Below are 18,442 nucleotides of genomic sequence, written 5' to 3' on the forward strand. Positions count from 1 at the left end.
CATATAACAGTACCTCCCGATATTCAGTATTTCCATGATTTTAGCAACATTTTGCACCGGAATTGTTTCAAATTTGGTATTCGATGTTCGTAATGGATACTACAGCCTAAGGCAGAAAATTGTCTACACAGGTCCACGTCTTCGTATAGCCCCCATATAACGGTACCTCCCGATATTCGATGTTTTGATGATTTTATCGACATTATTCACCGGAATTGTTTCAAATTCGGTATAAAAATTTCGAAGTGGATACTACAGCTTAAGACAGAAAATTGTCTGCACAGGTCAATGCCTTCCTCTGGCCTCCATATAACGGTACCTCCCGATATTCGGTATTTTGATGATTTTAGCGATATTGCTCACCGGAATTGTTTCAAATTTGGTATTTGAAGTTCGTAATGGATACGGTCCACGTTTTCGTATAGCCCCCATATAACAGTACCTCCCGATATTCGGTATTTTCATTATTTTTGAGACATTAACCGCCGGAATTGTTTAAAATTTGGTATTTTGGTAGTAGTTTTGCATTTGAATATTGTAATGGCTTATGACAAAATATGCCTATGCAGCTAACGGCTACATTCGGTATTTTTAAAATTTTTATAGAATTTTTAAAGTTTTTTTTTTTTTTTTGAAAATTGCCAAATTTGTTCCAAATGGTGGAGTATATTAAAAGTTCGGCCCGACCGATATTAATTGTTTTTTTACTTATTTGGGATTTTTTCGTTAAACCCTTATGGTTTAACATGACACTATTTGAAGACTCGAAATTCACAATTTAAAATAAAGCCTTTTAAAAAAGTAGATTCGCTGTAAAAAAGTCTTATGGCTTTATTTTGTGGCTTAGTTTTCTACATTGTTCGATTTGACATGTGGCCAGGCTGCTTAATGCCTCTCAGGTGATGAAAGTGTCAAATAACCAATATAAAGTGCAACCTTAAATTATTACGTATGGCGAGAGTCTAAATTTTAATTTTTTCAATAAATCTTGAGCAATTTGTGTAAAAATAAATCAAAATAATAATAAAATTAGTAAACCGATGAAAATCTGGGGACAAAAATGTCCCCAAAAAGTACTATTTCGATAATATTACAAATATAACCCCTCTACCCACCTAGCACGTGTTTCTTTGGTGTCACTTTCCTATTAGCCATTTACTGCCACAACATTGATCTTTTTTTTTTTCAATGTCAAAAAAGTGACATAAAAACTGACAACTAAATGTTCGCTCGCTTAGCTACAAAAAACGGAAGAAAAGTGTCCAAAAACGCACCACCCATAGAAAAAAATAAGCATAAAATTATCTACTTAAAATCCGCACAATACAAGTAAACTTACAAGAGCCGAAACCACTAGACAAACCAATAAAAAAAAGCGCGTTGCGAGCGGTCAGTCAAGTCAATGCAAAAAAAGTGTATTACTACTCATTATTGTGAATGACTGTCAATTTGATGGAAAGATGACGAAAAAATAAATAAAAAAAAACAAACCAAAACGAAAATCATAGTCACAATGATTGGCTGGCTATGAGAAGGATGAATGTCTATGTGGGTACACATGTAAAGGTTAAGTAAACTAAAAGCCTTCCCCACGCTTACTAGAGGCAGAAAACCTTTCCCATATCCATTTCCCTCTGAAATCAATCTTTCGAATGCCTCCCACCTTCATGGCTAACATTTTTCCCATTTAAATATAGAACAAATGTTTTCCCCTCTCTTGGAGAGAAGGAAGTTTGAACCACAACGTTTTTAGTCTTTAGTCGAGATTTTGTGTTATTTTCAAATGCAAATTTGCCACCATTACCACACATTGAGTAGCAACATAAGGCACACACGCACACACAAGTATAAACCCCCCATCCCAGTCAAGCCACCCACTCTCTGAGAGCAATATAACTGGACATTGAATTGCAATTGATATGAGTTAGTCAGATAGAGAGGAGATAAAGAGAAGAGAGAAAAAAAAAACAGGTCAAGCTGCAGCAGTGTTGTCAACTGTTTCATAAATCGTTTTCTAAAAGTGGGGTACACAACATCAAACGTGTTTTGAAAATTTAAGAAAATGTTGAATATTTTCTCCGTAAACATGAAATATGGGGAATGTTAGGCACTTAATTTTAATATAGAAACATATGAACTGTACCACCAGCTACCCACTCTCTGAGAGCAATATTACAGGACATTGAATTGCAATTGATACGAGTTAGTCAGATTGAGGATAGGTGAAGAAAAGAGAAAAATAAAAAAGAGCAAGTTGCAAAAGTGTTGTCAACTGTTTTATAAATCGTTTTCTAAAAGTGGGGTACACAACATTTAACACGACTTAAAAATTTAAATAAATGTTTAATGTTATCTCCGTTAGCATAAAATATGGGAAATATTTGCAATTTTAGTACGATTTTAATATAGAAACATATGGAAGATTTTCTGTAGTCCTGCAACAAATCTTAGAATGGCAGACAGAAATATAGAATTGAAAGGCATTATACGCCTCTATTTTGGTCTAGATCTTTTGTAGCTGAAAGGCACTTTCTCCAGGGGTTTCCCATTACCAGATCATGTTATGTACGCGTTCTAAAGCCAATAGGCATTACAGTATTACCAACTTCAAACGTTAGACTTGAAAAAAATCGATGAATAATGTCGCTAAAATCATCAAAATTCTGAATATCGGGGGCTATACGAAGACCTGTACAGACAATTTTCTGTCATAGCCTGTAGTATTCATTACAAACTTCAAATATCAAAATTGAAATAATTCCGCTGAATAATGTCGCTTAAATCATCAAAAATACCGAAAATAGGCAGGTAATGTCATATGAGGATATACGGAGGTGAGGTGAACCTGTATGGACAATTTTCTGTCATAGTACGAACCATTAGGAACTTCAAATACAAAATTTGAATTAATTCCGCTGAATAATGTCGCTAAAATCATCAAAATACCGAATATCGAGGTGTAACGTTATATGGGGACTATACGAAGGCGTGGACCTGCACGGATAATTTTTTGTCATAGGCTTAAGTATCCATTACGGACTTCAAATGCCACATTTGAAACAATTCCGTTGAATAATGTCGCTAAAATCATCAAAATACCGAATATCGGGAGGTAAAGTTATATGGGTGCTTTTCGAAGACGTGGACCTGCACGGACAATTTTCTCTCATAGGCTTTAGTATCCATTACGAACTTCTAATACCAAATTTGAAATAATTCCGGTGAATAGTGTCGCTAAATTCATCAAAATACCGAATATCGGGAGGTACCGTTATATGATGGCTATAGGAAGACGTCACCTGCACGGACAACTTTCTGTCATAGGCTGCAGTATCCATTACGAACTTCAAATACCAAATTTGAAATAATTCCGCTGAATAATGTCGCTAAAATCATCAAAATGCCGAATATCGGGAGTGACGCTATATGGGGGCTATACCAAAACGTGGACCTACATGTCCCATTTTCAATACCAAAAGTCCTGCAGACATACTATACATTTGAGTAAAATTTCTGCAACCTACTCCATTTCGTTCGGAAGCTATAGTGATTTCCACAGACGGACAGACGGACGAATACCCCTAAATCGACATAGGACTTTATGCTGATCAAGAATATATATTATATATATACTTTGTGGGGTCTGAAATGTATATTTCCATACTATGGAGGCTATAAAATATGTAAAATCAGAAGATAAATCTATGATTTCTGGAAATGCCGAGTATAGTTCCCACATCTCAATGTCTCAACTATTTGAGAAAAAATCCCCGTTGTAGGCTTTTAAAAGTTTCCAACCGTTATTGTGTGTCAATTGTAAGTTTTGTGGTTGTCTGTTTTTGATAAGACTTTATCGTCAGCAACGCCGTCATCGTCATCGCCATCATCATCATAATTAGAATGTTAAATAGATACCATGAAGTAAATGACAACGACCACAGTGACGGCGACGACGAACGACAACCTACAAAACATTTCAATTGAATTCATTTATTTGCTTTTCATATTTAAACATTCGCCAAATTGAAAAAAAAAAACAATATTTTCCATTGATTATTGTATCTATGCAATAAAAAAAATCTAGCAAGGAAAAATAGATAACAACAAAATACATGAACCAATTTTATAATAACATCATTTGATTGCTTTTGCTATAAAAAACCTATTGGTATTTTTAGAACATCGTTTGAAAGGTATCAATAATAAATGTTTAAATATATAAATTTCCCAAAATATGAGAAATATACATTTTTTGCCATTAGAATGTCAAATAAATAAATTAAATAAACAAATTAATGATATTTATCTCATCTTATGAAATCGCCAAATTAGCATCACTACCGCCACAAAATGTCATTTGTCGTTGCTTAATATGACAGGCTATGTCAAAATGTATTTTGCACAACCTTGAAATCGGTATTTGTTAATACTGACAAAAATTTACACCGATATCAAAAACTAAAAACGCCAAATAGGCATCACAATAAGATTAAAAATAAAAAAAAAAAAAAAAACAGCAAATGAATACCATATTCTAAAATGCAACTAACGAAACCATAGTTCCAAATGGCGTCAACGATATTTATGCTAGAAAAAAAATCGCCAAATCAAAGATGCATTGGCATCATTGTTAATAAGTTCAGTTTAGATTTGAGAAACATAAGTCAATTAGGCAACATTCATGATAATCACAACATTTGCATCACTACTCGCTTTAATTGTCGCTACAATTTTGACATCATTGCAAATTAGACCCAATTATGCCAATTATAAAAATCACAACATTTGCATCACTAATCGCTTTAATTATGCTTACATTAAAAGCAATGTTGACATCATTGCAAATTAGGGCAAACTAGATACAATTATGTCCAAAGATATCATCGACATAAAACATAAAAAACGTCAATTTGGCATCACTACTTTAGAGACAATTATTAAAAAAATGTTTTTATTATTCTTTGTTAGAGAAGAATGGGTGCGATTATGCCAAGCAAAAAATTCACTGAATTGACGACACTACATTGTTGTATTTACAATACAATAAAAAATGTCCTTGCAAGATTCATAACAATCGCCAAGTTCGCATCACTTTAATTATCCTTATATTAAAAGCAATGTTGACATCATTGCAAATTAGGGCAAACTAGGCACAATTGTGTGAAAAATGTGTCACCGACAAATGCCAATTTGGCATCACTGCTGTTAATTAGGGAAGACTAGTTGCGATTATGCCAAATGTTATTGTAGATCATCAAATTTGGATTGATACTTATTTATGCTACTAAAAGTGATTTTTAAGCATTTATCTTTCTGGCAACACTGATTTAAACAGTTCACACCCGTTTCGTGTTCTGTTGCACTGTCAAATATCTTCAGTTTGGTCCATAATTTAACAATTTATAGCCTTTCGAAACGGAGCAATCGTTGAATTTTTTTTATCAAAACGCGTGCTCTGTTATGAAAGTTCATCGCTCGCATTTTATGGTCAGGTCAGCTCATTAGTGGCTCAGTGGTTAATAAGCATAATTGTGAATAGGATACACTAGATACATAACATAAACGCCAAGTTGACTCTACGCATTTATTTATAAAATAGGGTAAACTAAGTGCGATATTGTCTAAATATATATAAGCGCGGGAATTTTCTTGAAAATTGTAAATTTCAATAAAAACGAGTAGAAAAGCAGCCGGACCGAACTTTTAATACCCTCCACCATCTGTAAGGAACTTTAAAAATTTTAAAAAATCTGTTTAAATTATGACCTATATAAAAGAACTGTACGAAGACATGGACCTGCATAAGTTTTCTTTTTGTAATAGGCTGTAGTACCCATTGAAATCTTCCAATTCGATATTTAAAACAATTCCGGTGAATAAATTGGCTGAAATCATCAAAATACCGAATAAAGGGTGGTACAGTTATATGAGGGTTATACGAAGACGTGGACCTGCATATGAAACAAACTTCGAATATGAAAGTTGAAAAAAATCGGGTGAATAATGTCGCTTAAATCGTCAAAATACCGAATATCGAGAGGTACCGTTATATGGGTGCTATACGAAGACGTGTAGCTACATGGCTCATTTTTAATACCAAAAGTCCTGCAGGCATAATATACATTTAAGTAAAATTTTATCAACTTGCTTCATTTCCTTTGTAAGCTAGAGTGATTTCCACAGACCGACATATGGGCGGACTTCGCATAATCTAAATGGTCTTAGAATTTTACGTTGTTCCAGAATATATGCCTAATTTGAAGGGTCTATCATGAATATTTCGAGGTGTTACAAACAGTAAAAAAATCGTCGATTTTCCAAAATTTTCTAAATTTCTTATTAAAACTAAAGTAATTTTGTCTCACTGCAAAGTTGCGTTCAATAATAGGGCTCACTAAGTACAACAATGGCAAAAGGGCAATTTAAACACTGCATTGAGAATAACTGTAACGATTGTGAGAGACTCAGTTTTTGAAGAGAAATCACTTTTATATTTTGTCGCACTGTAAACAAGTGATTAATGATGATAGGGTTCACTAAGTACGATAATGGTAAACAGTGCATTGAGGATAACTGTGACTCTTGTGAGACACAAAAATTGAGTGTCTGAGAGAGATAAGAGGCCATAATGTTTTTAGTTCATTTCACAGATAATTCGATTTTATTTCAATGAAACAAATAAATATTAAACAAAATAAATAAATAAATAAATAAAGAGGATATTCAACTAAAATAATTCTGTATTAAAGTAACTTTGGTCAGTCTGTTATAAAACAAAAAAAAATATAAAAATATAATTTTTTTTCAAATTCTAAAAATACTTGAGAATTCATTTACCTATGAAAAAATAGATAGAAAAAAAAATCAGACTCAACACAGAGTGTTTATTGTCAGTGGCGAAGCGACCACCTGTCAAGCGAGAGGCTGTGGAAAACCAGCCATGCCAACAATAACAACAACAACCATGTGTAGAATGTGCGTACGTCGATTCTTAGATATACTTATAAACAATTAAGGAAAAAGTAAAACGTCATGTTCCTCGTGCTATTTTTTTGTTTTAAAATAAAAATAAGCGGTTACGTCTAGCAGTGGCATCGGCAAAGGTGGTGGTGGTGGCGGTGGGACAGGCAGAGAGATGCCAATAGCACCACAAAACCAACTAACTAAGCACAAACTAGAGGCAACATAATGAGTGAAGGTTGTGTACCGCCCCACATGATTTTTTTTTTGTTTTTTTTTTGGCGATTTTGTTCCTCTTCAGCGTTTTTTCCTTTTGCTTTATTTTGTTTGTGTAGTAAATCTAATTTTACATATTGAAATCAAATTAAAGGTATTTTTAAAGATTTTGTTGTTGCTATTGTTGTTGTTTTTTCACACATTTTCTCTGTTGGCTGGTGGGGGGAATGATTTTGGGTGGTTCGAACTTATTCAAATTTATTGGCACATATTCACAGTTAATGTTAACGTTGGTGTTGTTGTCGACGTCGTCACAACAACTGTCAGGAAAAGTGTTTTGAATAGCGACACAATTTTATCGAATACGGATATCTTCCGTTTTGGTTATTTTTATTTTCGTTTCAATGTTTTTTTTTTTTTTATTATTTTGGTGTGGATGAAGCGGTGTGTGGTGATGGCGAGGAGTGTTGTCGTTGCAGTTTGAAATTGTTATTGAAATCGAACAATTATATAGTTGCAGCAGCAGTTCAATTTCAACGATAATGAAGTGGACAGATAAGACCAAAATACAAAAAAAAAAAAATGTTGGGATTTTTTTTTTTTTTTTTTTTTAAATTTCGTTGTTCTTTGTTTTTTCTTTCGTTTTGCAGTACTTGAATAATGTGCGGAATTCGATTGATAGCATTTTATTTTATTCTATATGATTGACCTTAAACTAAACTTTTTGATTGGTTTATTTTAGCATTCTTTTTTTTTCAAATTATAAAATATATTCTTAAATATTATCCTAGTATTTTATTATTATTTATATTTATTTAATTTTATTTTTTTGGAAGATTAAAATATAGTCAAATAAACGTGAAAACATTTTTCTGGTCTTTAATACAAAAACGACAAGTTAGCATCACTGTCAATCTGTCAAATAAATCTTGACATAAATTGTGTTTTTTTTTTTTTTTGGGGTGATCAAAAGAGAAAATGAGTTTTGAACAAAGTTTTTTTTTTCAGTTCTTATCAGTAAAACAAGATATTTAATAAGAAAACCATGTTTTACATTCAGCCAAAAACGAATTTTCATTTTTACGGACTGGCAATAGTGGAAAATGTAATCTTCATAAAGTATTTTCACTATGGAAGCATCACTGCATGGTTTAACGACATAAAACAGGGATTACTAGATGCAATATTGTATTTCTACAGTAGGACTAAGGCAATATTTACACCGAACATGTTTGGGCAAATAAATGCTTTTTCATTGTGAATTATTTAATTTCAGTGTGGGTGTAAAGCAGGTATAACAATGTCCTAAAAATGTGTTATTCCACAAAAAAAAATGTCCACCAATAACATGAAAAAACACTAAATTAGCATCACTGGCAATGTATTAAAAAATGTGACAGTAACTATCGATTGTTTCGTTGAACGAGATAAATAGAGCAAGTCACAATTAAGCCGTAATATTGGCAGCACTGTTTGCACGGCTTCAAATAGGGATCACTGCAATAGGACTAAGACAATATTTACACCGAACATGTTTCCATAACACGCTTTATTAAGATTGTAAATTCCTTCGAATATTGTCAAATAAATTCTTTATCTTTGTGAAGCACTTCATTTTGAGGTGGCCGTAAAGGAAGCATAACACTTTTCTAAAATATATATTATTCCACAAAAAAATTTCCGCCAATAACATGAAAAAAACGCCATGTTAGCATCACCGACACGTATTAAGAAAATGTTCCAGCAACTATCGATTGTTTCGTTGAACGAGACAAATAGAGCAAGTCACAATTAAACCGTAATATTGGCATCACTGTTTCCTGCTCACTTACGTATGGGGTACACTAAGTACGATATTGCACAAAAGTATTTTCAGATGAGGAAAAAATAAATAAAAAAAATATGAAATAATCTAAAGTTGGTAAAATTTGCAAACATTAATAGAGACATTATGGTATGTTCCCGAACTGCGAGAATGTAAAAGTTTTTACCGCGATAACAGATTTTCCCTTAATGATATAGAAGAAAAATGGCAAAACTAGTAGATTCTTGCAGGTATTGGAACAGATGGGTATAATTATCCAAAACTTGACATTGTTGCTGAATCACATTGAAATAGGAAACACTAGGCAAAATAATGGCAAGCAGTGTTGGTGCAAAAAAATGTCAAAAATCAAATTCTGATGCCACGGTCGATTGATACGAACGTAGAGCGACCATCGGCTGTTATGGCGGCCCACGCCATTACCATGGCCGGCGCTTTGAGTACTGGTGGTACGATCATTTTGTTTGTTTACAAACTGTTTACTTATCGGAGAAAACCAAATTCGGTAGTTCACCATCACCAGTTCGGCCAAGCGAAGCAACTCTTAAGCTTTTTTGAGTCTATTTTCTTTCTATTGCGGTGTAAGTTCGTGCACTTTTTGGAACTTCGATGGCTTTACCCAGAGCTCACTTTTCAATATTTGCCGAATGGAATATTGCGATATGTTCAGCTCAAGAGCCATTTTTCGGCCACTGCGAAGCGGATTTCGATCAAGTCGCTTCTTTACTTTTCGAAATGCTGGAGTGCTCTAACGATAGCCACTTGTGGTTTTCCAGCCAATTATAAAGAAATCACACTATCACGCTTGAATTCCACCACGAATATTTTTTTTTTTCTGGAAAAATCTCACCGAAATGCTTTTGTATGCTTGTAAAAAATATAATGAGCTGTCACTGAAATAATGTTAGCGGCTGTCGGACGAGTGGCTTAGAAATGACAGCAGTCTGAGTTTGGTGGCAGTTTTTTCATCTCACCCTGTGCTTCCACATTGTTAACATTTTTCTAAGTGCCAAAGTTTACAACAAAATTGAGAAAATTTGCCTCCCCCTGACCCATTTAGGGATTCAAATTAGTCTTTACGGAAAATGTATTTCTTTTTATTTTTGCTTTAATTCCATATCTCTTTCAATTTTTATGACACAAAAGCCAACCGCCATTTCAAGTGATGAAAAGTTATGATAGATGTCTTCATATTTTGTTCTCTATTTCACTTTCAAAAAAAAAAAGAGGTCATCATTTCAGCTGGACACTGGATATTCCCATTTTACTTGGACTACTTTGGCTAACTACTGTGAGTGCTGGAGAGAGAAAAAAGTTAATGGATTTCGTGCTTGGTTTTCTTCTTCTTTTTGTTTTGTTCGGATTCTACATTCTCTATCCTTTTGCTTTTTAATCAATTTATTTTTTCTTATTTCTCATTTTTGTCCTAATTAAATTAGAAACACAAAATTGTTATATTTTTACGGACTGCTGGATACTAGTCAGCAATGCTAAGCCAGTCGGTCATTCAGCCCGCCATTGTGGTATGTGGAAGCGTTCGCCAATGTATTCTCTTTCATTTGGTTTTTTGTTATTTGATGCCTTGTTTTTTCCCGCATAAATTGTTTACGCTTTACAGAAAATTTCTTGAGAATATGAAAACAAATTGGCTTAAAAAACTATTTACAAAAAAAATATCAGTAATTAGTTGACGTATTACAAACTTGACATGGGTTTGCTGTAAAATGGCCGGAAAATGTTAATCTTTGGTCAAAAGATAATATTTGCGCCTAAAACTATGCATCAGGCATTACATTGCACAGAAAGCACAATATACTATATAATCAGCTGTTCGATTGATATCTCAAACCTCTTGAAACATCAGCTGATTTTTATTACACAATTTTTTCTATTAACAACAATTTGATATGTCGCCACACAGCTTTATTCACATGAGAAGACAACACGGTGTGCTCACAACATCATCAGCTGATTATCATTAAGGAATGTTGCCAATGCTATCCAAATTGATCAATTTGGCGTTAATATCAATATCGTCTAGTCAAATATATGTAACATTTTTAAATTTAAATTAAATTTTTAAATTATTCTATTGATGCTATTTCCGACATTTTTTGCTTCCATTCAATAAAATTTAAAGAAAATTGTAAAAATATTGGCGTTTGAGTTTGTTGCAGTTTTTTTATCTCACCCTGTATGTCTTTTTTACACAAAAAACATTTTTTATTTTTAAATTTGTTATTATTTATTAAAATGTTATTATTTATTATTTCTATATAAAATTCAATTATTCATGGAAATGCCAAAATCACACCTAGTATACCCTACTTAACGGGGGGTTTCTTCGACTTCTTGTACCCTAACGACTAACTAATCACCTGTTACGTTGTCATAATTCGTGCCGTTGAAGGCCAGATTTCGTGCCAAAAGTGACCAATTCGAACAAGCTAAACTCTAAAATTTGATGCTGTTTCCGACATTTTTTGCTTTCATTCAATAAAATTTAAAGAAAATGGTAAAAATTATGGCGCTTGACTATGGCGCAGATTTTATATCTCACCCTGTACATTATTATGTCGAGTACATTAAAACATTCGAGGATAAATTTTCCATAAATTTCCTTAAAAAAGAACCCTTCAATTGCCTACTTTCTCGTTCAACCTTTACATTTCAATTGTATTTCAAAGCTCTTAGCAACAATATTTGATTTTTTTTATTTCGCCTCCGTATTACTATTCATATTTTATGAGTTTTTATTTGGAATTTCTTTCATCGCCCGACCGACTGCCTCAATACAATACAAAATTCCGCAAATAAACAAATATTAAAGAGAACTCAACTTTCTGGGGTGAAAACAAAAAAAAAACCTATTATGACCCCATTGCGTGTAAAAACGAAGGAAAAAAATTGCAAGAACTTTTTTTTTTTTTGTTTCGTTGTTGATATTATTTATTTAGTGTGGAAAATAAAACTTTAATATCTTTTACGGTCATATACATATTTATACACACACACACAAAAATATCGACCCCAGGAGGAGGACCTTTTGTATGTTTGTTTCAACTTTGTATTATGGATTTCCAATAAAAACAAAAACAAAAGCCGTACAATGCCACTACTTTGTATTGTTAAAATAACAATCCAATAAACAAAATAATATCCCCAAGAGAGGGAAAGAGAGAGAGAGTGAAAGAATTGGTGTATGGCGTCATTAAAATGTTTTTTTTTTTTTGTCCATTCTTTTATATTTCTAGTTGTTGTTGCCGTTCTTTTTTCTAATATTCTTTTTTTCTTGCGAAGGCGACACCAGCTTCTTCCAAATTAGACAAAGTGTAACAAAACTCAAAGTGTAGGTGTCACCACATCATGTCAGCTTTGAACTCATAAAGAAAGTTTCTGCCATACGTACATATATAGGTTGGTTGTTGAACTTTTGCCATGTGTTGGGAGAAAAAACAACATACCTTCAAGTATGATGAACCTTGAAAAATATGAATTTTAAATAGGAAGAAATAACTTGATAATGACTTTCAGTGCATGTCAGAAAATACATAACATGAAACTCACGAATTTAAAACAATTTTTGTGTGAAAAAACTCTATTTTCTTTCTCAAAGTTAGAAGATTTTGGGAATCATGTGGCTTAAATCCACTTTAGGCAACGTAACAGGTGATTAGTTAGTCGTTAGGGTACACGAAATTAAAAGCCTCCTTCAACATATGAGTAGAGCACACCAGGTGCGAATTTTGCATTTCCATGAGTAATTGAATTTTAAATAGGAAGAAAAACTTGATAATGAAATACCTTGTTTTCTTCCCAAAGTTAGGAGATTTTGGGAATCATGTGCTTTAAATCCAATAAGGGCAACGTTACAGGTGATTAGTAAGTCCTTAGGGTACACGAAATCGATAAAAAGCCTCGTTCATTTTATGAGTAGGGTATACTAGGTGTGATTTTTGCATTTCCATAAATAATTGAATTTTAAATGTGAAGAACTAACTTGATGACTTTAAGTGCATGTAAAGAAATATATGACATGAACTTTTTGTGTAAAAAAAAAACAATTTTCCTTCTCAAAGTTGGAAGATTTTGGGAAGCATGTGCTTTAAATCCAATTTAGGCAACGTAACAGGTGATTAGTTAGTCGTTAGGGTACACGAAATCGATAAAAAGCCTTGTTCATTATATGAGTAGGGTATACTAGGTGTGATTTTTGCATTGTCATGAATAATTTAATTTTAAATGTGAAGAACTAACTTGATGACTTTAAGTGCATGTAAAGAAATATATGACATGAAACTCGCGAATTTAAAATAATTTTTGTGCATAAAATACCTAGTTTCATTCTCAAAGTTAGGAGATTTTGGGAATCATGTGCTTTAAATCAAATTTAGGCAACGTAACAGGTGATTAGTTGGTGGTTAGGGTACACGAAATCTATAAAAAAAACCGTTCATTCTACAAGTAGGGTATACTAGGTATTTTTTTCGCATTTCCATGAATAATTGCATTTAAATAGGAAGAAATAATTTGATGGCTTCTTGTGCATGTAAATAAATAAATAATATGAAATTTAAGAATTAACAAGTAAAAAAGTTGTAAGTTCGGCCGGATCGAACTTGAATACACTCCAAAAAAATAAAATCCGTTAAAAATTTTATTAAAATCTTAAAAATAACAAATAAATGATGACGTAGACTTTTGACTTTTGTCATAAGCCATTAAAATATTCAAATGCGAAACTTGAAAAAAATCGGAGAATAATGTAGCTAAAATCATCAATATAGGGAGGTACTATTATATGGGGGCTGTACCAAAATGTTGACCTGCACAGACAATTTTCTGCCTGAGGCTGCAGTATCCATTACGAACTTCAAATACCAAATTTGAAACAATTCCGGTGAGTAATGTCGCTAAAATCATCAAAATACAGAATATCGGGAGGTACCGTTATATGGGGGCTATACCAAAACGTGGACCTAGATGGCCCATTTTCAATACCAAAAGTCCTGTAGACATTATACACATTTGAGTAAAATGTTATCCATCTACTTCATTTTGTTCGGAAGTGATTTCCACAGACGGACAGACGGAGGGACATCACTAAATCGACGTAGAATTTTAGGCTGATCGTTCTCCACTAATAAATAAACGTTGTTTAAAAAAAAAAAAACAATAATAAAGGGATAACGCCTGACAATTTTGCAACAACAAAATACTATAGTATCCCGAACAAACAAGCTAATACTGTTCTGATCATGAATATATATACTTTGTGGGGTCTAAAATGTATATTTCGAGATGTTACAAACGGAATGAAATACTTAATATACCCTTTATACTATTGTGGAGGGTATAAAAAAAAGTCCGCATTCTCACCATGGGTTTTCCTTTTTATATAATACTAGCATATAATTTCCCGTTTATGTTTTAATGTTTTAATTCAAATATATTCCATTTACAACAAAAAAATAAACATCTAAGCATAACTCTTAAAGTGAGAGTACATAAAAGGTTTTTTTGACTGCGGCTGGCATCTTCGGAAAAGAACAAAGGAGCACATGGCCAAGATCGAACTATGTCTACCTACAACTCCTTTGTTCCTCTACGAAGAAGCCAGTCGATGACTTAAGCCAGTCAAAAAAGCGTTTTATGTATTCACACCTTTACACATGCCTAAAACTTTCTTTTCTATATTATTTTCCATTTTCATTTCTCTCTCTCCTTGGCAGGCAATCAATTGAAGATAATCGATTCATGGTAAAAATGTTGAATTTCATTCAGTTTGACAGCTATAACTGATGTCTAACTGTAAGCTATTGAAATAAGAGGTACAAATAAACCTGATGTGCTTGGTGCACACATAAAGCTTGATAAAGTCATTGACGATCATAAATAATAATAACTTATTTATGAATAAGGAGAGCAGGCAAAAAAAAACTAAGAAATGGAGTGCTAAGATAAGATTTGACTAACGTAAAAAAAATGGTTATATTTAGAAAATAAAACTTGATTACAATACGAAACACTTACCCTGATTGTCGTGGTTCACGTCGCTGCATTTCGTACACACCGACCGCACCGATGATAATTCACCGATTTAACGATGACAATACAACGATGACGACGATGCGTTAACGAAAATAAAACGACAATGATTAGAATGGAGAATGGATTCTGTTGTTGTGTAGTTGCTTGCTTCCTTTCTTAGCTGGATGTGTTGTTATTGTTGTTTGTTTGGAGTTCAATGTGCGTAACTGATGAACAGAAATTACGGCGAACGTCACTACTGCTACCAAAGTTTTTCACGCATTCACTCCCCTTTTTTTGTTTTTGCTTCTTGTTTCACTTCGTTTTTGTACAATTATAGTGACAAATTAAACGGTTTAACGTTAACAAAAAAAGGCAAAATAAAACAAACCGAAAATGCAACAAATCTTGTCTTACAGTTATCACCACTCACACTCACTGACCCGTTTTTTCTCTCAGTTAGAGGCGGGGGGTGTTGCTCTTACTATCTTACTACTGTTGCTGCGGCGACAATAACGTACGTTGACGTTACGATAACGTTTTGCTAACATTGACACGACTGTTGTTTGTTTGTTTCTTGACAAGAGTAATGAGAGAGATATTTGCTGCTGCTTCTTCTTCTTATTATTCTTTTTAACTTCTTTTGATAATTTAGTTGATTTTATTTTTTTGTTTTGTTAATGGAAATTTGTTTCGTTTTCTTTTTTTTTTATTTATTTAAATGCACAACACTAAAATCTAAAGAAACAATAACTAAGGAACCAAGAAAAGAAAATTTATTGTTGATTGTTGTTGGCGTTGGCAAAATATACAGAACAAAAAGAAATTAACGCAGGAGTAAAAGGAACGAACAACAACACTATGGTACTGTACAATGCTGGCTGATGCAGGAAGAAAATATCTATCGCTTGAAACAGGGCGAGCAGCAGCTTGTCGTTGTGTTCTAAACACTAACTGGCAGTCAGCAGCCAAGTTAAGAAAATAAATAAAATGTACAATTCTGTTTGTGTCACTTGGCCGTCGTCGTGCTCTGTTCTGGGTATGTTGTATGGCTCACGTTTTGATTTTTTGTTCTATTTTTTTTGTTGCTGGCTGTTGATTTCTATTTTTTCTTTTTAGCCAAAAGAAAAACTGCTATTTGGTGACTGTTCCTGTTCTTGTTGCTGTTGTTGTTTGTCTGTCAAATCGGCTTGCTGTTGGTGATTGTTTCTTCTGTTGCGAATTTCATACAGTAAATGTGTGTTATTTGTTATTGATGATGATGGTGGTTGGTTGGTGTGGTGTAGTGCTGTCTGGTGGTCGGTCGTGGTGGTGGTGGTGGAGTAAACTTGGGAGCTTGTTAAAAATTTGATGTTACTTTGAGGCAGCGACTTCCAAAGCAGTTGAAGATGGTGATGATGATGAAGATGACGATGTTAATGGTAAATATTTTGAGAATGTTATGACTTGAAAGATGAAATTATGATGTTGAGTGAAAATGTTATTTGTTGTAGTGTAGCACTGCTTGCTGCTCAGCTATTGGTGGTGGTTGTTGTTAGTTATCTTGAAATTTGGCTTATATTAAACAAACAGAAGAGGAGAAAACGTTGAAATGCAACTGGAAATGCCCCCAAATAAAAGAAGAAATTATGACGCACAGCAACAAAAAGACAACGGCAACGAGGATGACGCGGCGGCAACAACGACAATGGGTCAATAATGGGTCAACAATAATAATTACGACAACAAAGAGATTATGATGATGGTGATAACAACAACAAGCAGTAGGAAAATGTCATAGAATGTTGCTATTGTTGTTGGAATTAAACAAAATGTTTGTGCACAGTTATGGAATAGGGACGAAGACGACTATGGTGTCAAAGGTATTTGATTTGATGCTGCTACTACTGTTATGTTTTTCACTTTTGGCGGGCGGTGGTCATTGGTTCATTGTTGTTACATTAATTTGCATTAGTTGTTATTTTGTTTTGATTTCAGAAGAAAAATTATTAATATTTACACATTTAACAAAACAAATTATGCCACTGCTTTCGTTAGGTTTTTTTTAATATTTTCTTTTTTCAAAATTTTCACAAGCTCTTCATCAGCAGCATTTGCACTATGAACTTTAAACTGATTCCTTGTTTGGTTTGGTCTTCTACTTCTTTGTCGTTTTTCTCAACGAGATTGGATTGTTCAATACCGCCATACCATACCAATAAACAATATGTATTAATAAACTTGCTATTGATATTTAATCATAACATTGATTACTGTTCCTGTTGTTGTTGCTGTTCTTGTCCTCTTTGTTGCCTTTTCTTTTCCTGCACTGCAAAAGAAAGATGACCACGAGCCCTTTGCTTTATTTCCCGCTTATCATCAATTGCATTTTGCTTTTGCACATTTATAACTTATGAATTGTTGTGATGTTATTTACTTTTTTTTTTAATTTCATTAAGGAATTTTCTTGCTGTTGAATTGAATGTTGAGAAATGTCAACGTTTTCGTTTTGTTTTTTTTATGTTACGTCTGGTTAAATTTTCTTTTTTTTTATTATTTTTCTTGAAATATGATGACTTGCTTAGGCGGCGTTTGCTTGGTTGTTGTTGGGTAATCGGTTTCTTCTGCGCGTGTGTATGTGTTGGTTTCTTTGTGTGTATGTGTGTGTTGGTGTGGTTTTTCTTTTGCTTAAGGAGTTAATTGCACTTGGGCCCTCTTCTTTTACAAAAAGGTGTGTGATGAGTAAAGTATTTCCATTTATATTTGTAAAGTTGTTTCATAAATGCTGCAAAAAAGAAAAGCAAGAAAAGAGAATCGTTAGTAGGTTTAAAAAAGAAAATAGGTACAAAGTAAAGAAATACATAATTTCAGGTTTTCTTCAAAGGGTTTGGCGTAGAAAAATGCAAATGAATTTGTCAAAAGATCAAAAGATTTCTGATATGCACTGAAATGTTGGAGCTTTTACTTTAAAGAATCTTTCCTTGTAAGTCTTAGGGTGGAAATACATAAAGCGCATATTTGGCTGGCTAAAGCCATCGGCTGGATTCTTCGTAGATGAAGGAAGGAGCTTTAAGTTAACTTAGTTCGATTTTGGCCCTAGGCTCCTTGGTTCACTTCTGAAGAAGCCAGCCGATTGACTTAAGCCAGCCAGATAAGCGCTTTATGTATCCCCACCTTTACTTTGGTAAACAGCTGGAATATAAAGGATTAGAAGAAGAAGCCTTTTCATTAAAGAATCCTTACATGTAAGTCTCTTGTAAACAGCTGGAATAGAAAGGTTTGGCCTAAAACCACACAAATTATTTTATGACTCCTAGGTGTTTTTCCTTTCTTTTTAAATAAAGGCGTTTTTCCTTAACACGATCAGGACCAGCGGTATAAATCCCAACAATTAAGAGTAAACTATAAGGCCTATTTGTCTTCTCCGTAGAA

The 18,442-nt window shown here is 33.3% G+C and overlaps 1 protein-coding gene across 5 annotated transcripts in view; it reads right to left on the reverse strand.

Moving 5' to 3' along the window:
* Positions 1-18,442, reverse strand: part of LOC101899083 (casein kinase I) — a 91,339-nt gene that overhangs the window by 62,483 nt on the left and 10,414 nt on the right. For 3 of the 5 annotated variants that reach the window (XM_059118290.1, XM_059118291.1, XM_059118292.1), the window contains exon 2: positions 15,035-17,795. In XM_059118290.1, coding sequence (XP_058974273.1) covers positions 15,035-15,063 — 29 coding nt within the window. In that variant the 5' untranslated portion in view covers positions 15,064-17,795. The remainder of the gene's footprint in view (positions 1-15,034; positions 17,796-18,442) is intronic. The other 2 variants (XM_059118294.1, XM_059118293.1) reach the window with 2 other exon arrangements.

The sequence above is a fragment of the Musca domestica genome, unplaced genomic scaffold (assembly GCF_030504385.1).
Source record: "Musca domestica strain aabys unplaced genomic scaffold, Musca_domestica.polishedcontigs.V.1.1 12, whole genome shotgun sequence".
Classification (NCBI taxonomy): Eukaryota; Metazoa; Arthropoda; class Insecta; order Diptera; family Muscidae; genus Musca; species Musca domestica.